The following is a 24,844-nucleotide window of genomic DNA, read 5'->3' as shown; positions in this document are numbered from 1 at the left end:
ATGGCCCTCATCTCGTCAGTGGTGGAAAGTAGGCCTACTCGCATGTTTTACTTACTGCAATGTAGAACTACTCCATTACGAAGTAAAAGTCCAGAGATCAAAATGTACAAAAGTATTCATTCATCAAAATGTACCTAAAGTACCAAAAGTAAAAGTACTCATTAAGTAGAATATCTCCCTGAAGTGGTTAATGTATGTTTTGCAGCAATAATCAAAATCTACAAAGTAACTAGTAACTCCAAATAATTGTAGTGGAGTAAAGTACAATATTTAGATCCAAGATGTAGTGGAGTAGAAGTAAATGTATTGGAAATTGGTAATACTCAGTACAAATACCACAAAGTACAGTACAGCACTTAAGCAAATGTACATCGTTACTTACTTACTTTTCACCACTGCCTTTTTCTGTATGTCTGGTATACTATACGAGACATAAAGATGTAACATATTATCTAACAATTAGAAATCAATGTTATAGAAAGCTGTAGTTTTTGGTCTTGTCGAGTGCCGATGTGAGCTATAATTATGATTCAGAGCATGCTCCTTTGATCTGTTCAGATTAATTCTTCTCTTCACACACACACACACACACACACACACACACACACACAGGTGGACAACCGTACGTGTACATTATTTTTACCTAATTGTCTTTTGTTCATATCGACACACACATTCTCTCTAGTTAATGTTAATTTGATCTGTTCTTAAATTATTTACACACACACACATGTACACACACACACGCGCACACACACACACACACACACACACACACACACACACACACACACACACACACACACACACACACACACACACACACACACTCTCTCTCTCTCCATCTCTCAGTCTCATTCTCTTTCAGAGATGGACTCATTGTAGATCTTAAAGATCTACAATGAGCTCATAAAAGATGCATGGAAACATGAATGCACATTATACAGCAGGTCGTTTCAAGGAAGCAATCTGATTGTTTGAAACGGCCTTCCAGTCGTGCTTTTAAGTTTAAACTACCTTATCGGAACGCCTAATCAAAACATAGAATTTACTTGTTCTGTTCTTCCAGGGCGCAGCGGACTGGGTTGTTAGGCTAGTACAAGTTGTTAGGCCACTACAAGTTTCTTGGGAAAAAAATTTGGTCATCAAGGCTACATCTGTCATTCAAAAAACATGATTTGTTTTTAACTGTCGTATATATTTGCAATAGTACACTTGAGGGTGTTCTTTACCATCATTAATGCACTTCGCAGGCGTGCATTAATGACGGTAAAGGAGACCCTCGCGTGTAATATTGCTTAACGTTTTTTTTAAATACTGTACAGTATTTGTGAAAATGCCGTTTTTATGTGGACATGCCAACCAGTTCATTAAGTACCGTCACCTCATAAACGCATGAAAGAATAAAAAGATCACAGCACTCCATCTTTAATTATTATTACCCTCTGTCTTTCCAGATATGGGCTCGACAATCCGCATCCTGCTCTACTCTCTCATCTTCCTGCTCAGCGTGTTGGGCAACGTGCTCATCATCGTGGTGCTGGCGCTCAACAAGCGCATGCGCACCGTCACCAACTCCTTCCTGCTGTCGCTGGCCGTCAGCGACCTCATGATGGCCGTCTTCTGCATGCCTTTCACCCTCATCCCCAGCATCCTGCAGGACTTCATCTTCGGAGCTGCCATGTGCAAGATCTTCACCTACTTCATGGGTAAGGAAGGGGGGGGGGGGGGGGGGGCTTCTCGAGTATGGATGGAGCTCGTTAATTTTTGTTGATAACGAGCACCTTATCCGGTCAGGCTTATCGAGCCGGGTTCTTATCGATCCCACTATCGAGCATTTTCTATTCTTTTGTGGAAAGACGGGAGACGACAAATTCTGAACAGAACCAGTATCTTTTACTAGGGCCTTCAAATACAGTACTTTTCTAACCGACGGAAGGCAATTGAACTTTTTACTTTTGGAAAATAATATTGAAGAAACTGGTTGGCAGGTATCGATACACTTTTAGCCCGACATGTTTGTGCTATCGTGGGTGATTCGATTTATTTCTTGATCGCCTCTTGTCTTGATTGTTTAAACATGACGTCATGGGCCGCTAGCTAAAAAACAGGCTTGATAAATGATAAGCCCAAAGCTTGTTGATTTTTTTTCGGGTATCGGGTTTCATCCCTATTCTCGAGGGCCAAGTGCATGGTTATATTGGGGCATACGACATGAACGCAACGCAGGTCAGGATGCCCCGGTTCGGAAAGTCCCTGGTTCTGGTTTGATTCCCTTCCCGGCTGGACCATTTGTTGTGTCATTTCGATACTGTCTCTCTCCACTGTCTATCTAAATAAAGGTTAATAATGAATAAATGAATGTCACAAGCCAAATAGGATTTTGGAGCTGTCGTTACTTTTCAGGAATAAAATAATAATAATAATAATAATAATAGAAATCCTGTGCTCCAAATTCTTAATACTTTTCATTGTTTAATTATAAAACCGTCAGAAAAACGTAACAACTTTTTTTTTTTTTAATACTGTTTTTATTAGGCATTTTTTGTATGACAACATTATTATCGACAATGATAATGTGTAGTTATGTTAAATAAAATGAAAGAAATAACAGGCAATGTAAATGTTCAAACTTAACAACTTTTAAACCTGGCCTCAATATTTTGGTCACTAGGCCTATAGGTGAAACCTTTTACTGTAGCTTATTTAAAAAAAAAGCTTGCAGGTTGGCTATTTTTGTGACACTGTCATGCGAGTAAAAGTATATAGTATTTTATATATTAAAAGAAAGATGGATGATCTGGAGATAGATTCTGCCAGACAGAAATGATCACATAAAAATCAGTGAGGGGCGCTAATATATTAAAGTCTAACTCATGTTGATTAGGTGATGTTAATTCAAGATGACGTAAATGTTCCCTTCATTGTCAATGGCGTTTTAAAACATTGAACTAAACATATAGGAGGGGCTCAAAAAAACAACGCGCCTCATCATAGTGATTCGATGGTATGCTGGCAAAGTGGCCGACTGCAGGGCCCCAGACTGGGCCCCAGACTGGGCCCCAGACTAAAATGACCAGCATTTTTGGCAAGTGTTTATTTCACACTCTGGGGGAATATGTTTATAGAAGGGAAGACCGGCAGCAGGAGGGTGATTCCCCTTTGTTTAATCACCTTCCTAGGGATTTGATTCACATATTCACAGTGGTATTTTATATCAGGGCACACACTATATGTCCATCATATCCCCTTAAACTTTTATAGGCTATATAACATATATAACTATATAATTTAAAAATTTGAGCATAAATACTTTTTATTAGCACATGCAGTGCAGGGTTCAGGCCAATTATAAAAAACATACTCAACTGCTCCACCTGCTGTTTGATTTCAGTACTACATTTTCCAATATTCGCAAAACCTAAAACGTATTAAGAGGATTTCAGACGGAATCATTGGCACTCAACTGTATAGGGGGATTGGGAGATTAGATAACAAGCAGGCACGGTTACAGGAGCTTCTGCGGACCATTATGCCATTGACGGGCACAAATCAAATGTGCATTGCCAATTTGCCATGAAATAAACCTTGGCTCAACAGCCCCACAACATAAACCTTGGCCCAACAGCCCCATTTCTATGCTGCTGGCCAGGTTCTAATTATCGGTCTCTGCTGCAAAGTAACCTCAAGCCGCTGTGTTTGGGACACATTCTGCCAGACCATGGCTGAGTCGAGACCAGTGGTCTGGCATAGTGGGCTTATGGTTATTGATCGAGAGAGAGAGTGTTCAGGGAGTGAGAAAACTGAGGGCAGAGAAGAGGGTATGTACTGTAAAACGAAATCTACCGGTGCATGTGCTTCTTGCTTTTGATTTTAACGGATGTTCAAACAGTATTGGACAGTAGCGTGACGAGAGACTGGAAAGAAGGACATCATATGACCTGCAATGCAAGTGTTGAAATGAACTGAAACCCACAATGTCACAACAACCGTCTGTGACTGTGTGTAACATAGTAGTCCAATGTCACAACAACCGTCTGTGACTGTGTGTAACATAGTAGTGTGTGACTGTGTGTAACATAGTAGTGTGTGACTGTGTGTAACATAGTAGTCTGTGACTGTGTGTAACATAGTAGTCTGTGACTGTGTGTAACATAGTAGTGTGTGACTGTGTGTAACATAGTAGCCTGTGACTGTGTGTAACATAGTAGTGTGACTGTGTGTAACATAGTAGTGTGACTGTGTGTAACATAGTAGTGTGTGACTGTGTGTAACATAGTAGTCTGTGACTGTGTGTAACATAGTAGTGTGTGACTGTGTGTAACATAGTAGCCTGTGACTGTGTGTAACATAGTAGTGTGACTGTGTGTAACATAGTAGTGTGACTGTGTGTAACATAGTAGTGTGACTGTGTGTAACATAGTAGTGTGACTGTGTGTAACATAGTAGTGTGTGACTGTGTGTAACATAGTAGTGTGTGACTGTGTGTAACATAGTAGTGTGTGACTGTGTGTAACATAGTAGTCTGTGACTGTGTGTAACATAGTAGTGTGTGACTGTGTGTAACATAGTAGCCTGTGACTGTGTGTAACATAGTAGTGTGTGACTGTGTGTAACATAGTAGTGTGTGACTGTGTGTAACATAGTAGTCTGTGACTGTGTGTAACATAGTAGTCTGTGACTGTGTGTAACATAGTAGTGTGACTGTGTGTAACATAGTAGTCTGTGACTGTGTGTAACATAGTGTGACTGTGTGTAACATAGTAGTGTGACTGTGTGTAACATAGTAGTGTGACTGTGTGTAACATAGTAGTCTGTGACTGTGTGTAACATAGTAGTGTGTGACTGTGTGTAACATAGTAGTGTGTGACTGTGTGTAACATAGTAGTGTGTGACTGTGTGTAACATAGTAGTGTGTGACTGTGTGTAACATAGTAGTGTGTGACTGTGTGTAACATAGTAGTGTGACTGTGTGTAACATAGTAGTCTGTGACTGTGTGTAACATAGTAGTGTGTGACTGTGTGTAACATAGTAGTGTGTGACTGTGTGTAACATAGTAGTCTGTGACTGTGTGTAACATAGTAGTGTGTGACTGTGTGTAACATAGTAGTGTGTGACTGTGTGTAACATAGTAGTCTGTGACTGTGTGTAACATAGTAGTGTGTGACTGTGTGTAACATAGTAGCCTGTGACTGTGTGTAACATAGTAGTGTGTGACTGTGTGTAACATAGTAGTGTGTGACTGTGTGTAACATAGTAGTCTGTGACTGTGTGTAACATAGTAGTCTGTGACTGTGTGTAACATAGTAGTCTGTGACTGTGTGTAACATAGTAGTGTGACTGTGTGTAACATAGTAGTGTGACTGTGTGTAACATAGTAGTCTGTGACTGTGTGTAACATAGTAGTGTGTGACTGTGTGTAACATAGTAGTGTGTGACTGTGTGTAACATAGTAGTGTGGCTGTGTGTAACATAGTAGTCTGTGACTGTGTGTAACATAGTAGTGTGACTGTGTGTAACATAGTAGTGTGACTGTGTGTAACATAGTAGTGTGACTGTGTGTAACATAGTAGTCTGTGACTGTGTGTAACATAGTAGTGTGTGACTGTGTGTAACATAGTAGTCTGTGACTGTGTAACATAGTAGTCTGTGACTGTGTAACATAGTAGTGTGTGACTGTGTGTAACATAGTAGTGTGTGACTGTGTGTAACATAGTGTGTGACTGTGTGTAACATAGTAGTCTGTGACTGTGTGTAACATAGTAGTGTGTGACTGTGTAACATAGTGTGTGACTGTGTGTAACATAGTAGTCTGTGACTGTGTGTAACATAGTAGTGTGTGACTGTGTGTAACATAGTAGTCTGTGACTGTGTGTAACATAGTAGTGTGTGACTGTGTGTAACATAGTAGTGTGTGACTGTGTGTAACATAGTAGTCTGTGACTGTGTGTAACATAGTAGTATGTGACTGTGTAACATAGTAGTGTGACTGTGTGTAACATAGTAGTGTGACTGTGTGTAACATAGTAGTCTGTGACTGTGTGTAACATAGTAGTGTGTGACTGTGTGTAACATAGTAGTGTGACTGTGTGTAACATAGTAGTGTGACTGTGTGTAACATAGTAGTGTGACTGTGTGTAACATAGTAGTGTGACTGTGTGTAACATAGTAGTGTGTGACTGTGTGTAACATAGTAGTGTGACTGTGTGTAACATAGTGTGTGACTGTGTGTAACATAGTAGTGTGACTGTGTGTAACATAGTAGTCTGTGACTGTGTGTAACATAGTAGTCTGTGACTGTGTGTAACATAGTAGTCTGTGACTGTGTGTAACATAGTAGTATGTGACTGTGTGTAACATAGTAGTCTGTGACTGTGTGTAACATAGTAGTCTGTGACTGTGTGTAACATAGTAGTCCAGCCCGAAGACCAGGAGCCTAAAGCTTGTTTTATACTGTATTTGTTTGTACGCCAGTGTTGCATGCCGAAAATGGCAGATCCATAAGCTCAAGATCTACAAGTACAACAGGGCTTTATCGTCTCCCTTCGACAAGAGGGTAGGGGAATTTCCAGGCGGAGAATCATCCGATGTATGAAAAAGCACATGACTGCCTAGATTTGTCCCAAACCACCCCCTCAGGTCCTCCACTGCTGGCCGGCTCGATGTGCCTGAAATGGCAACTAAAAACCAAGGCAGCCTCTGTAGACATGTTTAAAGCGCACATGCAGCTCAAGACCTACTTCTACACTCTTGCTTTTATTTGAGCTTTTAAAATCCGTGTTATTCACATGCTCAGTGTATTGCCTTATTATTCACTGCTATTATTTTACCTTATTATTGCTCTGTAAAGCACTTTGAGCTGCATTTCATGTCAAGAAAGGTGCTATACAAATAGTAATTTTTATTATTATTATTTTATTACCATCATAACTCACGGCGTGGCAGAGAATTAAGTGTCTACGTTTTTAATGTAGGTAGACTGTCAAAGACAGTCGATGAGAAAGCGGTGAACAAGAAGTGCAATTTAACAGACTGTGAAATGGAAACGTTAGTCCAGGAGGCAGCAAACGATGAACAATAGTATTTGGCAGCAGTATATAGCAGTGTCCTATCAAACAAAAAGATAGAATATGGGGAGTGGGAGTAATTGGCTCGTGTCATGAATGTAATTACATTATAATTCTGGTCCAGTGCAATTGGAGTGGTACGACTTCAACAGTGAGACCAAAAAAAGCAGAACAGCGCCCATAAGGCAAGAGTCACAGACACTGGAGGAGGACAGGGGATTATCTCACAAATCTGCACTGGACCAACACAGCCTGTCAGTGCGTGGCATTGTCAACGTCCAGGGAGATGGCCATTCCATTCATCCATACTCATTTGATAGAGATAGAGCCACCCAACAGTGGAACGCATTATCTGTAAAAAAAATCAAATCAAATGAAGAAATCACACTTGTGTGAAGTGAGGGACGCTCTTATCATCATACATCAGCCAATCAAATCAACACACAGCTGTAGAAAGGAGGGGTAGTGGCCCTCAAAAATGTCTGAAAAAAAAAACTATTGGGAGAGACCACACAATTGGAATGATCAATGTGTTTTTGTACATATTTATTTAACCTATATTATCTGTATATCTTTGGCATTTTTCTATAGTGTAAGACTAGTGGCAGCGTAAACTAATGGGGATCCAAAGAAATTATAAAGAATTTGCACCAGCATGGAAAGGTGCATTCAACCCAAGACTCAAGAGACATTTTTATTTTACAGTATGTTAACATAATGGGCAATAAAGTAGGAAATTCTTATCTGATCTAGAACACAATACACCAATTTAAAACTGATTAACCTTTATATTGCTATGACATTAAATTGGACTCGGAACACACACTATTATAACTGTTGCCTTCTAATGAGAGTGCAAAATCTGTCTTGGAAGAGCCACCCATCGACTAATCTAATATACGGCAACCTTCCCCGTGTTTCTTCACTAGTCCGGCCACTGCTACAGAGCTGACAATGAGGTTATATCTTCCCTTCTTCTCTGGAGTCCTGCTTCAAAGCAGACCAGAGGTAGAAAACTGTCGTTCCCTGATGTCATCGCTAAGGACACATGCATCAGTAAGCAGGAACTGCAGGGATGGCAACGAAGGACTGGAAAATCTGGCGTGGCATTGTGAAATCCATGATCTCGACGCGGTTGAAAAATGATGATGATAACTGTTACTGCATCATCTCTCCCTCTGTTGCAAAAACACACTGTAAAGGTGTATACAGTATGTTTGTTTTTGCTCCTGTATTTGTTGAACCATTCAACGAATAGTCCAAAATATCATCATCAACATGACCACCATCATTACCATTCCCACCCTAGACTGGTGAGATGTGTACAGTATGTGTGTATGTAGGAGATAGACAGGAACTTTGTGTGGTATGATGCCGCTTGACCTTTTTCCTTGTATTGTCTAATTGCCTTATTGCGTTGACTGTGATATTCCACAGGGTAGCATTTCAGGCCCCTTAGTCCCTGTAAAATCATTAGTGAAATACCTTAGTTGTTCCTTAGAGAGTAATGTGGACGTTAGTTACTAATTGGGGTGTCGGAATATATTTTGAGCTATAACCTTCAGATATTATTAGATAATAAACAATGTTAGTGCCAATTCTTGAGTCACTTTGACTTTGCCTGCACTCTTACTCGTCAACGTCAAGAAGCCAATTCCAAGAACTCAAGTGGCTTCCAGTCACTTTGTAGTTTGTCCAGACTGCCTATGATTCCGAAAACTATCCACTGGTGCTCCTCAATGGAATATCTTGGGCACAGAAATTAGATGTTTAAATGTCTAGAAACAAGCAATTTGTTTCATTTTATTTTATTATCTTAATTATTTTATACATAATATTTTGTTTTATTGGTTTAATTTATTTTCAATATGACTGCCACACTCGACGTTGATCATTTTCGTTTATCGGTGAAAGGATTGAAAATGTGTCTCACCCCAAATAAATGGGTTATATTTGCAATTCAATCAGTCACATTTGGTACACGGCCCCTGAAGTCTAATATCCAATAACCAATAACCCTGTGGCTGAGCCTCAGCCACATGGTAACCTTGAGTGGTAGTTGCTATATAGGTTTCTTTTCTGGGTTTGAATTCAGGTGCTTACAGCTGGTCGGTGTGCTACGCAGTAATCATATATTTGTCCCTGTGCTGTGGTACTAAAAATAACTGACTTAAAACAATTGGAGATTGGCCTTGAATGCCGCCATAGTAAACCAACATTTTCCTGCTTGTACCTGTATGGTTGAGTAATGGATACCTATACCCCTCTTGATTCTCGTATATCCCACAATTTAATGAATGTCTCAAGGACAGGGCATGGAAAGACATCAAAGCAATGCTGGGAAAGGCTTCTCCAAACAGCATTGTCAAGTGTGTTCTGCTGTTCAGAGAGCTGGCGAGTGGTCAACACAGACGTGAACAGAATGGAAGTGTTTTCACAATGGATGCCTCTGATGAATACGCCAGATCTTTTGGCCTAACAAGATCTCCAACAATGCACTGTACAAGAAAACATGGTGCCAGAGCATCACCAAGGAGATTACACACAGACGCCTGAGATGGCTTCATGGACATGAGCTGAAGATGTACCTTAAGACCTTAAGATGTACGGTACACCATCAAGGAGAAGAAAACCACCTGCCGCAGGACACGAGAGCTGGAACAGATTAACCTGTCATGGGATGAGGCGCAAGATGCCGCCAGGTACGCATGCAATGAGAGAACTCATTGAACCCTTATGGCATAACCTTATGCCATAGGGCAGTGGTTCCCAAACTGGGGGTCAGGACCCTGAGGGGAGTCCCCACATGATTTTTATTTTATTTTTGTTGGGTGGGTGACATTTTAAGGAAGAAAATAAATGAGAAAAGGACATTAATCCATCAAAAGTAATGAACAAATATAAGCTATAAGAAAGATCTCTTTATGATGACCTGAAGTTAACAATAGAGTTAATTGACTTATGGCTTTCAGGTGAACAGAAAAGCTAAAATACAGCTCATAATAAAAATAATAATACAACTTATATTTGTATAGCACCTTTCATGACATGAAATGCAGCTAAAAGTGCTTTAAAGAGCAATAGAGGAAAAAAGCAAAGGCATAAAACAACATTAAATAGCAGTGAATAAGGCTATACAGTGAGGACATGAATAACAAGAATTTGAAATCAATAAAACTAATTTTAAAAGCTGAACATAGGAGATGAGCCAACATACTAAATAAACTATCCTTTCTGCATATTGGAAGAAAGCCCTCATTTCATTGCAAACAAGTGGCTGTCAGCCTGACATGCAAGCTTTTTCCGTTCTTTTGTAAGCTTAATTGTGTGAGTAATGCTCCAATATTAGATTTCCCATTTGCTAAAATATGACCCTGTCTGTCAGTTGATCTTTTTTCCCCCCTGCTGTCGGAACGGAAGCATCACGTTGACGTTGGAACTCCTGGAACAACCATGAGCTGTCACCAATCAAGACCGGGAGTCAAGGTGCCCATTGATCCCTGACGCCTATTGTCTGCTCCGATGTATGACGAAGTGTAATTGGGCTTTGGTCAGACGGAGAGACGTCTCGGAGAAAGAGAGAGAAAGAGGGGAAAAAGACAAGACAAAGTCTTCGTCTGCACTGTTCATTCACCTTCGACTCTGAACTTGCTGTACATTGAATAGCCTGGATCCACCGTCTCATTAGGTCTCTGAAATGAAAGGTATTATAGGCCGTATGGAGAAGCTTGTATTTTGGCTGGCGCTCTCCATTTCAATTCTCTCCTTCAATTACCAAGCTTTCTAAGCTGCAAGTGAGACAGGTAGACACCGTCTACAATGAGCTCTTCATGACGGATATATATATTTTTTTTTTAATCAAACCTACTCTCACTATTTTCAGTGAGATTTTCAGTGTGGAGTGTTTCGTTCCGCCCGCCTGATGTGAAGCGATACATCATCAACCTGCTTTCTGCTTTTGTGTTGTTGTTTTTTCCCCTCTCTTTCCCTCGCCGGCTACAGGTCTGCGATATCAATACGGCTCAGACAGGACATGGCTACGAGCAACACCCTTCATCAAACAAAACCAGTCGATAAGGCAGAATCATTTAGGCTTTTCTTTCCCATTGATTTTGTGCCTGCCCGCAGTGAACTCATCTGTTAACGCACGCACACAAACACGCAATGCAGGCACGCACGCGCGCAGGCACACGCATGCACGTGCACGCACGCACTGTGCCATTCATACCTTAAATCCTTCCTTCCATCTAACCACCCATCCATCCACCACTTTCCATCCTTCTTCATCTATCCATCTGCCCATAAATCTGATTCATCCCTTCCTCCCGCTCTCTATCCATGCATTAATTCATCCATCCTTATTCTCTCAATCCATCCATTCATCCATCCATCCATTCATTCATTCATTCATTCATCCATCCAATTTTACATACTTTCATTCTTCTACAAAACCTGGCCAGGAGGGCATCTGGCACTTGTTCTTTCATAACGCTGTAATTGCATTTGTAAGGGTTGTATGCCTTCAGGCTCTGGCGGCACGCACATCTCCGGAAGTGAATTATGTGCAAGAGAATGCGGAACGCAGTAAATCCTATCTGACTCCCAGATGCCACTGACTGTATAGATGGAGGTTCACTTTTGAGAATTGTCCTTCCTGAAATGTCTGTTATTAAACCAACTTATTGTAGGCATTCATGTGAAAATTGATTCCAAAGATGGAATGGCAGAACACATAAGATGAGGACGTGATGAGGTAATTGCCATGACAGCTCCTTGTCCAGACTCAAAACCTCTTTTACTATTAATCAAACCCTTGGATTTACCACAGTAACAGTTGCTCAACTTTTCTGAAGTCAGTTTATAATATATAGACTCAGGGCACCCGAGCACTGCACCTGTGCGAAGCCCTCACTTTAATGCAGAAAACTGCTCGGTGGGCTTAGTAAGTATAGCCAATAAGTCTTGGGTCTTAAGTGAAGAAGTTCTGGTAAAGCAAGATTAACAACACCTTTGTATTGTGGAGACAGTCTCATCCAGATCAAATTACAAAGTGGAAGTAAACACCATTATCTGGCAACTCCATAGAAATTAATTCAACTCCACTCCAGTCCGAAAGTACTAAACAAATTAAATACATTTCAGGAAGAAAGTGTATAAAGCGAAGAATGGCGTGTGTGTGTGTGTGCATGTGCGCGTGTGCGTGTGTGTGTGCTCAGCGTGTGTTAATAGAATAGACGTTTTTGGACTCTCTGGCCATCATACATTTTAGCCGCCCTCGAGATAAATCATTACGGACAAGATATGTGCACTAACCTTGTCTTGATAATGGACCCTTATGGTGGTATCTAGTGAAGTAATGCTACATACTGTTGCACACACAAACGCAATCCATTAGCAGCAACACAGAGTTTCCCGTAAAGTAGCTTAAGGTTGTTTGTGCTGAAGTAATGATTTAGTTGGAGCCTGGTCAAATGTCCAAATAAATCTCATGTTACTTTATCATAGATTATATTTGTATGTCATGCTGTACTTGCTGGCCCCTTTTAATGAAGATGTGTGTTGTGTTGGAACGAGAATGTTACATCAGCTGAGTTACATCACCTTGTGATATGAATATACAGTATGCAGCAAACGGCCTTCATAGGGTGATATTGCAAAGGGACTCGGGTGGTTATTAGTCTGAGCGACTCCACTGACCTTGTACTGTCTGTCCCTCTCAAACAGCAGACTGTTCTTATCTCAACACTATCTGTGGCACAAAAGAGACATTTCTGAAGAACAACAAGGTTTTTGATGAAACGGAGCCGAAAGTCCCTGAGAGCTTTGCTGTGGATAAATACAAAAAATGCATATAAATGCAGGATTGGAGACGTACATTTGTCTTATCTTTTAACTAGCAGGGAGATTGGGGGACACAAGCCCGACCGGCACAGCGGCAATGATGATGAAGCCATACCTTTCACCTTGGTATCTCACACAGTAAATTTGATACCGGAAGAGTGTGACCATGTGCTAAATCATAACGATTTTTCTCTGGTCACGTATAGCCTGGCTCTAACAGAGTGGATATGAAAAGAATAGAGATTTCATGACTTAAATCCTCCAGAGCATGCACCGCGCGCCACTGATTACGCTAGGCTAGAACATACACGGTGAAATCTCAAATTGGACCATACGGCTGTCCCCCCCCGACCCTCCCCCCACAGATGTTTATTTAATAGAGCTTCTAGAAATTGAGTTGCAGCATTATCGTCGTACCCACGTATAAAACTGATTGCCTCAGTGGACACCTCCATGGTTTGGCTTGAAGATGCATCTGCATCTCTGAGGAGCTGTTTTGTTTCTGTGAAGCAATGTGTGTGCGGTAGTGAAATCGTGAGATGGATACATGTGTGCTCTGTGAAGAGAATCCCAGAGCGCGTCTGTGTTTATCTGCCCGTAGTCGGTGCACACGTATGTTTATTGATGCTATTCGTCTCACCCTGGCTAACCCCCCTTGCACGTCGTGCTGCTGTAATGTGCTTTCTTTTATTATTCATGCATGCAAATACAGAAATGTCCACCAAGGAATTTGAGTCAAAGTGAGCCCTGATGAAAGAATGTGACCTTGGAATTAAGAGATGGTGGAGGACATTTTTGACAGCAGCATGTTAAAATGCTAATCGGTGGAGACAGTTTGTCAATGTGAAGAGACACTTAAATATAGATCTTCATGTATACGCTTATGTGCTCTCCATTATTCTCTTGTTGGGTTTCAAATAAGGCCCAAACCGCACCAATGATTCGCAAAGCAACTCTTGCGAGTAGTTAACCCCAACGGCACTTGCAAGGAGTTGCATTGGTGTGGTTTGGGTAAAATTGGAAATTGTTTGGAAGTGATCAAATGTGGATTTTCCAAAGTTTTCAGATACAGGCAGAATTACACTGTATATTTGAAGATGTGTTTTTCTTCTTTTTTTGTTGTTGTTGTGAGGGAGCTGAAGAACACCCCCCCCCCCCCCCCCCCTCACAAATATGTATATTTACTGTTATGAAAACATGCTATTTTTTACAATTATACAATTAGTTGTGGGCATCCATGGGAGGGTTTTGTTTAGTTTGGGTTCTTATTTAGTATTTCTTTAGTTGATTAGACATTTGTTTTGACTGATATTAGTGAAATTGGTATGGAGTGTCTGTCTGTAGATGTTGTGGTTTAAAGGTGTACACGTCTGTTAGTTAGTGGGGGGGATGTCACAATGCTCTGCAATGTGGTGGGGGGATTATATATATGTACCAACTGGGGACAGCTCTTTTTTTATCTACCAACCTGCAGGTCATGTTATCCTCGGTTGAGTTTGTAAGGTGTTGGTTTATGGGACAATTTAAACCATCTCTGCCTGGCTTGTTCTGCATTCTGCATCGAGCTGTTTGTATTCAGGTCCTCCACCACCGCAAAACCTCACAGGGTTTAACAACCAACAATCAACACCTAGGACAATGGGCTCGGTACATAATACTGAAACGCGTCTGGGTTGGGTGCTTCCAGTTAAATCAAGAATAAACTATTGAGGAAATGTTTACGCCGCTTTGCCCTTTCTGAAAAATGGGACCTACAGTTAAGTGCTTTAACTGCATATGTCTATTGCACACAATGCACAGTACAATGCTAACGCATGTCTTTCCCCCTGCCAATGTTATTCTGTGTATGCTTGGTGCTTATAGTAGCCTATAAGGGCTATCAACCCCATTCTGTCAAATTCAATTATCAATCAATTCCAAACATTTACTTAAGGGAAGGAGTGAAACTAAGGTGTCGAGGTACTCTACACACAACACAGGTGTGTGTGTGTGTGTGTGTGTGTGTGTGTGTGTGTGTGTGTGTGTGTGTGTGTGTGTGTGTGTGTGTGTGTGTGTGTGTGTGTGTGTGTGTGTGTGTGTGTGTGTGTGTGTGTGTGTGTGTGTGTGTGTGTGTGTGTGTGTGTGTGTGTGTGTGTGTGTGTGTGTGTGTGTGGCCAGATAGAATAACAAACCCTGTACGTGTGATTATGTGATATTTGCACAGACTGGGTTGAGTCCACGGGTGCACACACTAAGCTCTGTAATAATATTTGCTCTCCACCCCGCCCCTCTCTCTCGGCTCCGCAGGGATCTCCGTCAGCATATCCACCTTCAGCCTGGTGGCCATCGCCATCGAGCGCTACAGCGCCATCTGCAACCCGCTCAAGTCGCGCTCCTGGCAGACGCGCTCGCACGCCTACCGCGTGATCGCCGCCACCTGGGCACTGTCGCTGGTCATCATGGTGCCCTACCCGGTGTTCTACATGATCAAGACCTCGGTCCGCAAGTCGGACAACGTCACGATACACATGTGCCGCCCGGAGTGGCCCAGTGTGTGGGCCGAGCAGACCTGGTAGGCCACGCCCATGTTCAGTGTGTGGTGCTGTTGTTGCTGTTCTCAGACCTGGTAGGCCACGCCGATGTTCAGTGTGTGGTGCTGTTGTTGCTGTTCTCAGACCTGGTAGGCCACGCCCATGTTCAGTGTGTGGTGCTGTTGTTGCTGTTCTCAGACCTGGTAGGCCACGCCGATGTTCAGTGTGTGGTGCTGTTGTTGCTGTTCTCAGACCTGGTAGGCCACGCCCATGTTCAGTGTGTGGTGCTGTTGTTGCTGTTCTCAGACCTGGTAGGCCACGCCGATGTTCAGTGTGTGGTGCTGTTGTTGCTGTTCTCAGACCTGGTAGGCCACGCCCATGTTCAGTGTGTGGTGCTGTTGTTGCTGTTCTCAGACCTGGTAGGCCACGCCCATGTTCAGTGTGTGGATGTTCAGAATGCACAGGCCCTTTTCACAACAGCAGACACTGTGATGAATGATGGGTAAACACAGTTGAACGTTTCGTGGGTGTGTTTTGTCACACAGAAACACCTTAAGGAAACATACCCTCAATTAATTGAGAGAGAGCGAGGGAGGGAGGGAGAGAACAATCTTTGCAATACTGGCTATCAGCTACTGTATGTGACTTGAAAAGCAATGTATCAAGTTCTAAAAACATGAAACCGTTGCATTATATATGGGGTTTACAGCCAAGACTAGCCGACCCTAGGCCTTTCTTTTTTTTGTCACTTACATTTTTATAATTTTTTGAACAAAATCCAAAGAAAAAATAGCAAAAAAAGAAACACACGTACAGTACAAACAAATATGGAAAATAAAAAATAAAATAAAATCGACAATGCGTATCAAAACTTACATGTTATATATTACAGTACATTATATATATATATATATATATATATATATATATATTTATATATTACAGTACATATTCCTAGGCTTTTTATACAAATATGGACCTATAGTAAAAAGCTATCAATTTACTAAAAGGACATGCATGATCGCTCTAATCTAAACAAGTACTAAAGTATGTTCATGTACAGCTTAGCTTGTTGATCATTGACATCTGCAGGACTTAAGTAGATAAGTCGGTGGATTTGCAAGCACATGCTCCTCTGTTGTACTACAGACTGAATCCCACCAGGAGCGCTTTTTGAGTGATTGAATACTTTATTAACGGTTTGCATGGACAAGAACAGAGAAGTGACAGTGGTTTTCAACCCTTTTCATATCAAGACCCATTATTTATTTGCCATTTGAGCCACGGACGGACCACCATTTGATGAGATTTTAGCTTAAAATTTCCATGCTTTATTGATGTTACCATAGGAGAGATAAAAGGCAAACAATCAAAATAACAATTCTTCTACATTCTAATTGTTAGACTTCTTGTAAATTAAAGGACAACTTTTCTTTTTTTAACCAAGGTTCATGTTAAGTAAAAGGTGAGTGTTAATTTTGAACAAGTGGCATATTTAGCCACTTGGCATTTGAACAAGTTGCTAAATATTTGTATTTTTAGAAAACTACAGGGCGATTTATTTATTGTTATTTACTATAGACCTACTAGACCCCAGGAAATTTCATCTGGCCACAGTAGTTTTTTCCATGTGTCTGAACGAACAACTGGAACCTAGGGGGATGCCATACTATGGGCGCGTTCGGAAATGCCACACTGGAGCGCATTCGCCTATAATCGTAATATGAAACCAAAAGGTTACCAACTTTCCATTTAATGATAGACAAATATACAATACTATGCAAATACATAAAAACACAAAAAGTTCCAAATTGCAGCCACCTGTAAGTACTTTTTTTAGAGCGGTTTTGAAAAAGAGTAGGGATTCACACTTCTTTCTCCTTCCCTAATGAGGTAACGCCGGTAATGATGGCTGTTGACTGTTTTCTTTTGTAATATTTCCTAGTAAAACTGAGACGGATATAGTTAGTTGCTGCGAGAGTGAGGTCTAGCCAACACCAACTCGGGATTCCTGGGTCGCTGCCCTCCACAATTTCCTAAGAAAGCCACACACAGAAGAGATTTCTTTCCTGTCATTTTTACGGAATCCTTTTCCATATCAGCCAGAGTACGGGCAGTTCTTACAATCAGGGGTCTTAACGACCCCTCTCGGGGGTGGGGGGATGATGTTTGAATAATGAATGAAGTCGATGACACAAATATTTTCTTCTTTTTGAAGAGAGGCTTTATTATACAGGAGAAAGAAGAGGAAGAGAAACCAAGGTCACTGCATAGGAGGATGGGGGCATTACTCTTTACTCTCAAAAGTTTGAAAGTTTACACAATTTTCATTAGTAATAACCCGGTTCTGGTTATTGTCATTATTAATTAATTTATTGCTAGGATATAATTCTTATTTACAAAAAAAAAAACGGCATAGAAAAGCATTAATTGCTGGTACTATAGCAGTTTGTGATAAACTGTCGGTATACATACAAATTTGAGCTGTTTTAGCATCAAATAAAATAAACAAATCATGCAAACCAACAAGTCTGTAGCTCCACATAAGATGCTCTATATACAGTGCCACGCTTGGGTGCTTCCGAAGATTAACATGCACTGATGCTCTAGTAATTTAAATCTGCCCATATTTTTTTGAGGAGTGGTGAGGCAATTAAAAAGAAGGTGGTGATCCAGAAGAAGCGTGTTCGTTAGTCTTTCCCTGTGACAGCGCTTTGTGGCTGCCGCTGAACACCCCTCTGAAGAACTCTCCCTTTGTCCATCAAGTGTGTGTGCGCGCAGGGGGGAGGCCAGGAGGTGAAAGACTGCTTAATTAGTGCAGCCTTCACACCGAGGAGATAAAGTTGGAGCTCAGATGTGCAAAAAGTCGAGGCGTGTCACCGGGCGCAGGTTCCCCAAGGTTTAATCCAGTAGCTTTATTTTCAACCAGCGTGATCCATACTTCACTGTGGGAGGTTGGAGGAGTATATTACTGTATCTTGGATCTCTGCCAGATAAGAAAAAAAAAACCCTTCTCATCTGCCTCTCGCTGCATTCATATGAATAATGCCACTGGATAGAGTAATCCTTCTGAAACGGTTCCCACATTTAGAAGTATGGTAGAAGCGGCAAAACCTGGGTGGTAATTCTAGCGCCTCTACAGTAGATGCAGAAATCCATATTAAGCATGCATGCATGCACTGAGCTATAAGCTAGCACTATAGTAACGCCTTAAAACAATAAGTCACTTTGGGTTGTTTGTTGCATACTGTTGTATATGTGAGATGCAAAGCACAAATAACAAGTAGCCACCAATCTGTAATTAAATACGCCTCTCTGATTGACAAGAGGGGAGGAGAAAAGGTAGGCAGTTGTGATTGGAGACAGGTGAGCAATAGTCTCGCGTAGCCAGACACTGGAACTACACCTCCCGGATTCAGAGTAATCTGTTTGTCTGTTTACAAATATATATTTTAAAATATCTTTAGAGCTTATTTTTTTATTTCCATTTCTGATAAAGCAGCAAGCTATATATGCTTAGGATAGATATATGATTGAGTGATATATCTTTTGCTTTCCAGATTTTATTTAAGATGTTGAATGTGTTTCTTGCTTTCCCAATTCTGGCACCTCCTCCGTTCCTCCGTCCACAGCCATAAAACCTGTGTAATTTCACGATCTTTGGTGAGAATGGTAGAACTGTTCTTACACATGAAGCATATTGGCATGGTCATAGTCACGTCTCCGTGAATAACTGTTTTGATGTCAGCCAAAACTAAAATATATATATATATAAACCAGGTGGAGATGTCGGAAGGGTCATTTCCGGTTGCATTTGCATTTCACCTTGTAGAGCGGAAGTGCAGAGCAGTGAGCATGTTTGTCTGAAGTGTTTTTCTTGGATAGGGGGATTGATGGCTCAGTATTACTTCACCCACATGTCTGTATTCATGCAGACAGGCGCCGCATTCAGACAAGAGCATTAATATGAATTGTAGCCAATCCGTTGTCGGTCTCATGTATCCCACTATGGACGCTGCTTCCCTGTTGGTCTATGAAAGGGAACCAACAACCCTGAACGAAGCGCCGGCACATCTCCCTTTTGTGGTCCGCTCGTACACTTTCCAGTGGCCTTTTTGTCGTTCACATTTGACACACGATCAAACGGCTTACCGATAAAAAGATCAGACAGACTATCCAGAGACCGTCCCGAGGCTTGAAAGACGGTTGATAGATAGGGGGGGGTTGGTTACTTCAGAGGAGTGCCTGGCCGTGGAGGCATTAGAATATCACAGAATTGGACAAAGCCGGCCCTCCTTCCGCTGGGGCACTTAACGTGCACTGACTGATGTTCAGCAGATGTTTAGTGGTTAAGAGTGTTCTGTGATGAAGCCAAATGAAAAAGCTATTTCTAGCTGTGGGCATACAGGAGGTTTAATACGATCAAAGTCACACCTGGCCAGTTCCTTTGCCACTCTGCCATTCAGGTAGTATATTCTCGCGCCGTCTTTATCTCTGGAATTGTAATCTCCCTCCATTGTTCTCTCTCCCTCTGTCGTTTTCATACAATTTTCAATGGGATACACTTTTCAATTGTGCCATCATGTCAACATTACGTATAATTATGACACCACATCAAATCATCACATTTATGTTTGAAAACTAGACCCTTGATCTCCCGATTCCCCCAGCAGAGGTCAGTTTTTTTTTTTTCATCAAAGTTTTTTTTATTAATTTTCACACATCATACAACATTTTTCGAACTTTTTTTTTTTTTCTAGAGTTCAGAGTTTGAATGAATGTAGGATTTGGGACTTAATTTAATTGGCTACATTTATATATACATTTCAAACCAAAACTCCTCTCTCTCTCACACTAGTGTCGCAGTGAAAACTCTCAACGGTGTCAATGTTGGTACCCGTGCCTAAGGTTGCCTACCCCTGCTGTACAGAACACATTTTTAGCAGAGGCGTCGTTTTAGGGAAAATTAGATGGTGGTAAACAAAAGTGACCACTTAAACCTTATTTAAAAATAGTGAATGACATTGTGATCTTTTAGATGTGCCATTTTCACAATTTGGGGGAGGGAGGGGATTATGCCTATAATGACATACCCAAAATAGGGACACCAGATGGGAAATTTCGTGTAATGAATGTACTGTAAGGTTTCAGACAAGAAAACACATGTCACATGCAGATGGATGGGCATGGATATCGATGTACTCAGTAGGTCTAAATCAGTTTAATAAAACTAATAAAAATACCCTGAGAAAATATGCATGCAATCGCAGCATTTGAGGTTAAATGTGCAGAGTGGAGACATATGGCCCCATTTAGACTGCAGTCACATCCATTCAAATCTGATTTATTTGTAAGAATCTGATCTTTTGGCACGACCGGGGCATTCACTTCACACTGCATTTGCAAGTGACCATATCGGATCTGTCACAGATCTGTGTGTTCAGACTGGCAGCTGAATCCAGCCTGAATCGGATCTGTGCCACATCCAGATTGCAATCCGACTTGTTTAAATAAGTCCCGAACACAAACATGTCACATGGAATCTGATTTAGATCAGGTTACTGTGTTCAGACTGAGACGGATCTCCTGAAGTCAGATTTGAATCCTATTTGAAACCACCTCTGAATGTGGATCAAGTCTCATTCGTAAAAATCGGATTCCATGTGACTTGTTTATGCTTAGACTTATTTAAACAAATCAGATTCCAATCTGGAAGTGGCACAGATCTGATTCAGGCTGGATTTGGATATGTAGAATTCTCTCTCATTCTGGAGTTTTGTATATTTGTGATTATTTATACAGTAGTTACACAGTCTGTACACTTTACACATAGTAGTTCAATTATATGGTAGTCTGTTGCCTACTGTAGTATTGAATGACATTTTAATATGGTTGCAGAATACCCATACTGTATGTGCAAAATATGAATGCAAATTGGATAACTGCATTTTCATTTGAACTCGAATGACTCATACAATATGTGGAAAATTATAATGCTATTACGGAATCATATTTTCATTTTCAATTATCATTTTAATATAGTCCCCTATCTTTAGCTTTTAGCCCCCTACAAAGCCTGTTCGATTGAGAACTGTTGATTCACTCAGTCATCTGCTGCTAAATTGTTTATTCTCTCTCCATTCCTGGCTGCTGTAATGGTCCAATCTCCTTCTTGGGGAGGTTTCTGTTTGATCGGCTTAATGAAAGTATCGCTGGTCCCATCGCTCAGCCACCCGCTTTAATACGTCCAAGAAATGGGCTGCTGACACCCCAGCTGCCGAATCGATATAGTCACACATTAAAACAGATTCCCCAGTCCTCCCCACACTGAATGATGAAGTGAAACGACACGGCTACCCGGCCTGAGTGACAGCCTAGCTGCCACTCAATATATGTGGAAAGAGACTGCAGTGTCATGAGAGCTTCATTCAGAGGTTTTGTGCGGAATTGTATTTTGCTTTTGGAACGATTCATTGGGCGCTGGCTGATGCTGTGTATGATATTGTCATGAAGGCTTGTACACAGTAAGCCACACGCAGTAAGCCACATCTTCAGTAGCTGAAGAGAGTGCAGTCGCGCCCTGAAAATAGCTGATCTACAAGCTCTCAACCCGTCGGAGTGCGACACATTGTGAGCTTGTAGATCAGCTATTTTTGCATTAGTGCCCTTTTAGGGAATTTCAGCCCCTCACTCTCTAACAACTTCCGCACATCCCTGGATTTCACACACTTGTCTCCCTCCTGCTTTCCTCTCAGGTACGTGTTGCTGTTGTTCACGCTGTTCTTCGTGCCTGGCGTGGTGATGATGATCGCGTACGGCCTGATCTCCAGGGAGCTCTACAGAGGCATTCAGTTTGAGCAGAGTCTCAACGCGGAGACCGCTGGTAAGATCCATCAGAAATACTTGGGGCACCATTTTAATCCTAGAACACTAAACACAAATGTTGTCACCCCGTCACTAAACCCGGATGTATTTTCGTCCAAATATATTACAGTACAACATTATATTTGATTCTTTAATATTTCAGGGGGTGGGGGGGGGGTAACGTGACTCCACAAGCTGGTGGCAGCAGTGAGTTCGTCCTCCTGCTCCCATGTGGACTCTCTCGGGCAGAGACGATGTACTCAGAAGAAAATCTGATCAGAGCGATATGCGGCCACTAGAGGCGGGATCAAGACTGGTGACGTATAGCTGTGCCACAGCGCAAATGTTAAACACAAGCTAACGAGACTACAACTCAAAATGATTATGGAGATATCAGATTTTTGTCCTGCTGCTTCCGGTTCATCGTTTCTGCTTGAGAGAAACCAGATCAAGGTAGGAGGAGAGAACTTGTGAACTCAGTACTGCCGCAATCTGGCGGAGTCAGGTTAGGGGTGGGCGGTCAAAATTGGTGAAAATGTTGGGTATTACTTTAACACATTCCTTGCGGATCACGTTATTCCCGACTTTTTTCACATCGTCTTTCCCTGCGGAACATGCTATTTCCGACTTTTGTTTTATTCGCCGTTTTTTCATAACTTTTAAGACATTCCGTCGGACATCCGTGACACGCTCGATTCCAAGGCTTCTGGGAAATTGAGGCTCAATGCATTGCCTACAGTACGTTGCATAATGCCTCCATCTCGCTCTGTTCTGAGTTGTTGTTTCGGATCGCGCAGTGGTGGATCGATTCAAACGATGAGACTATTTTCAGGCGGATTTTCACGAAATGGAGGTACAATTCGGCGTGATTCTTCAAAGGTTAGTGAAAACACCGGCAGGGAATGGGAGTTAGAGATTAATTTATAACACAGTCAACGTGTAGAGATTAATTTATAACACAGTCAATGTGTTAACAATATTCATAAAAACATTATACTAATCCATTCCTGCATGGGACATGTGAGAATGACATGAGCATGTATTAGGAAGAAGTCCCTGACTGGATCCGTGGACCCAGATATTCAAATGGCAACCTCTACCAATGCATTATTGGGCTTTAACAGATGGTTTTCACCTGTCGTCCTAATACTTTTGCATTTTGTTTGTGTGTGTTTTCATGCAACCAAACCCCTCCTCGCTTATCCTAACCGCCACCACATGCGCACGCACGCCTCATAAGGAGTGAAGAACGGCGGCAGCAAGAGTGTCTCTGCCGGAGGCCACGACGACAGTGACGGCTGCTACGTCCAGGTGTCCAAGAGGACCCCGTCCCCGGCCACGGAGCTCCGCACCCTCTCGGCCTCCACCTCGGCGGCCTCCACCGCCCCGGCGGCCGCCGGGGGGACGGAGCGTGCGCGCAGCAACACGTCGGAGGCCAAGCTGCGCGCCAAGAAGCGCGTCGTGCGCATGCTGATGGTGATCGTGGCGCTGTTCTTCACCTGCTGGACGCCGCTGTACGCGGCCAACACCTGGAAGGCCTTCGACCTGCTGTCGGCGCACCGCGCCCTCGGCGGCGCGCCCATCTCCTTCATCCAGCTGCTGGCCTACACCTCGGCCTGCGTCAACCCCGTCATCTACTGCTTCATGAACACGCGCTTCCGCGCCGCACTGCTGACCATGTTCAGCGCCTGCTGCTGCTGCGGGGGGGAGCGCCTCTGCCGCCGCGGCGGGGGGCTGTGGCCAGGCCACGCCCGGAGGCGGGGGGATGGGGAGGGGGGAGGCGACGAATGCCTCACGGCGGCGTCCTCCATGGCCACGTCCATGTCCAAGTTCAGCTACACCACCGTCAGCACCGCCGGACCCTGCTGAATAAGGCTCATACTACGTATGTACATCATCAGGACCCTGCTGAATAAGGCTCATACTATGTACATCATCAGGACCCTGCTGAATAAGGCTCATACTATGTACATCATCAGGACCCTGCTGAATAAGGCTCATACTATGTACATCAGTGGGTTTTCAACCCTTTTCATATCAAGGCCCATTATTTATTTGAGCCCACGGACCACCATTATATTGATTCGATTCAGCCTCTCGGACCCAAAACATTTTATATTTTGTTGTCGTACCATAGGAGAGATAACGGGCAAACGTTGATCTAAAATAACAATTCTTCCTCATTCTCTAATTGTGTAGACTTTTTGTAAATTAAGTAATGAAGATGTTTAACAATAATTAAACTCTGAGAGCACTGAAGGCGTAAAATGAATAATAATGATTAATGATACCTTTATTCGGTTATAACCTATTGCCTAAACGAGGCTGTCATACTCGCTGTGACGGACTGCCCCGCCCCCTGCTATTACATTTCAATGGAAGTTGCTCAGTGGCGTTTTGAAGCACCCGGAAGAACCGTCTACTTCCGCATCTTTCAATTTGGACACCAACATTTGGTGTCCAAAATGCGGAAGTGCTCAATGTTAAACCCCAGCTGCACGGGGTTTCCTCATGCTAAATGCACAGGCCCGCCTAGCCTCGCGTAAGCGGATCTAGCGATA

General features: G+C 42.3%; 1 protein-coding gene across 1 annotated transcript; it reads left to right on the top strand.

The window, feature by feature from the left end:
- On the top strand, window positions 1-24,152 carry cckbra (cholecystokinin B receptor a; the record flags this gene model as incomplete). Its single annotated transcript, XM_083758419.1, has 5 exons — window positions 1-28; window positions 1,458-1,709; window positions 15,196-15,460; window positions 22,175-22,302; window positions 23,524-24,152. 5 exons carry the CDS (start codon window positions 1-3, stop codon window positions 24,150-24,152), a joined length of 1,302 nt encoding a protein of 433 aa, XP_083614545.1.
- Window positions 24,153-24,844: the final 692 nt, after the last annotated feature.

Source organism: Protomyctophum parallelum, assembly GCF_964188405.1.
Source record: "Protomyctophum parallelum genome assembly, chromosome: 23".
Lineage (NCBI taxonomy): Eukaryota > Metazoa > Chordata > Actinopteri > Myctophiformes > Myctophidae > Protomyctophum > Protomyctophum parallelum.
This window is presented reverse-complemented; position numbering and strand designations above follow the sequence as displayed.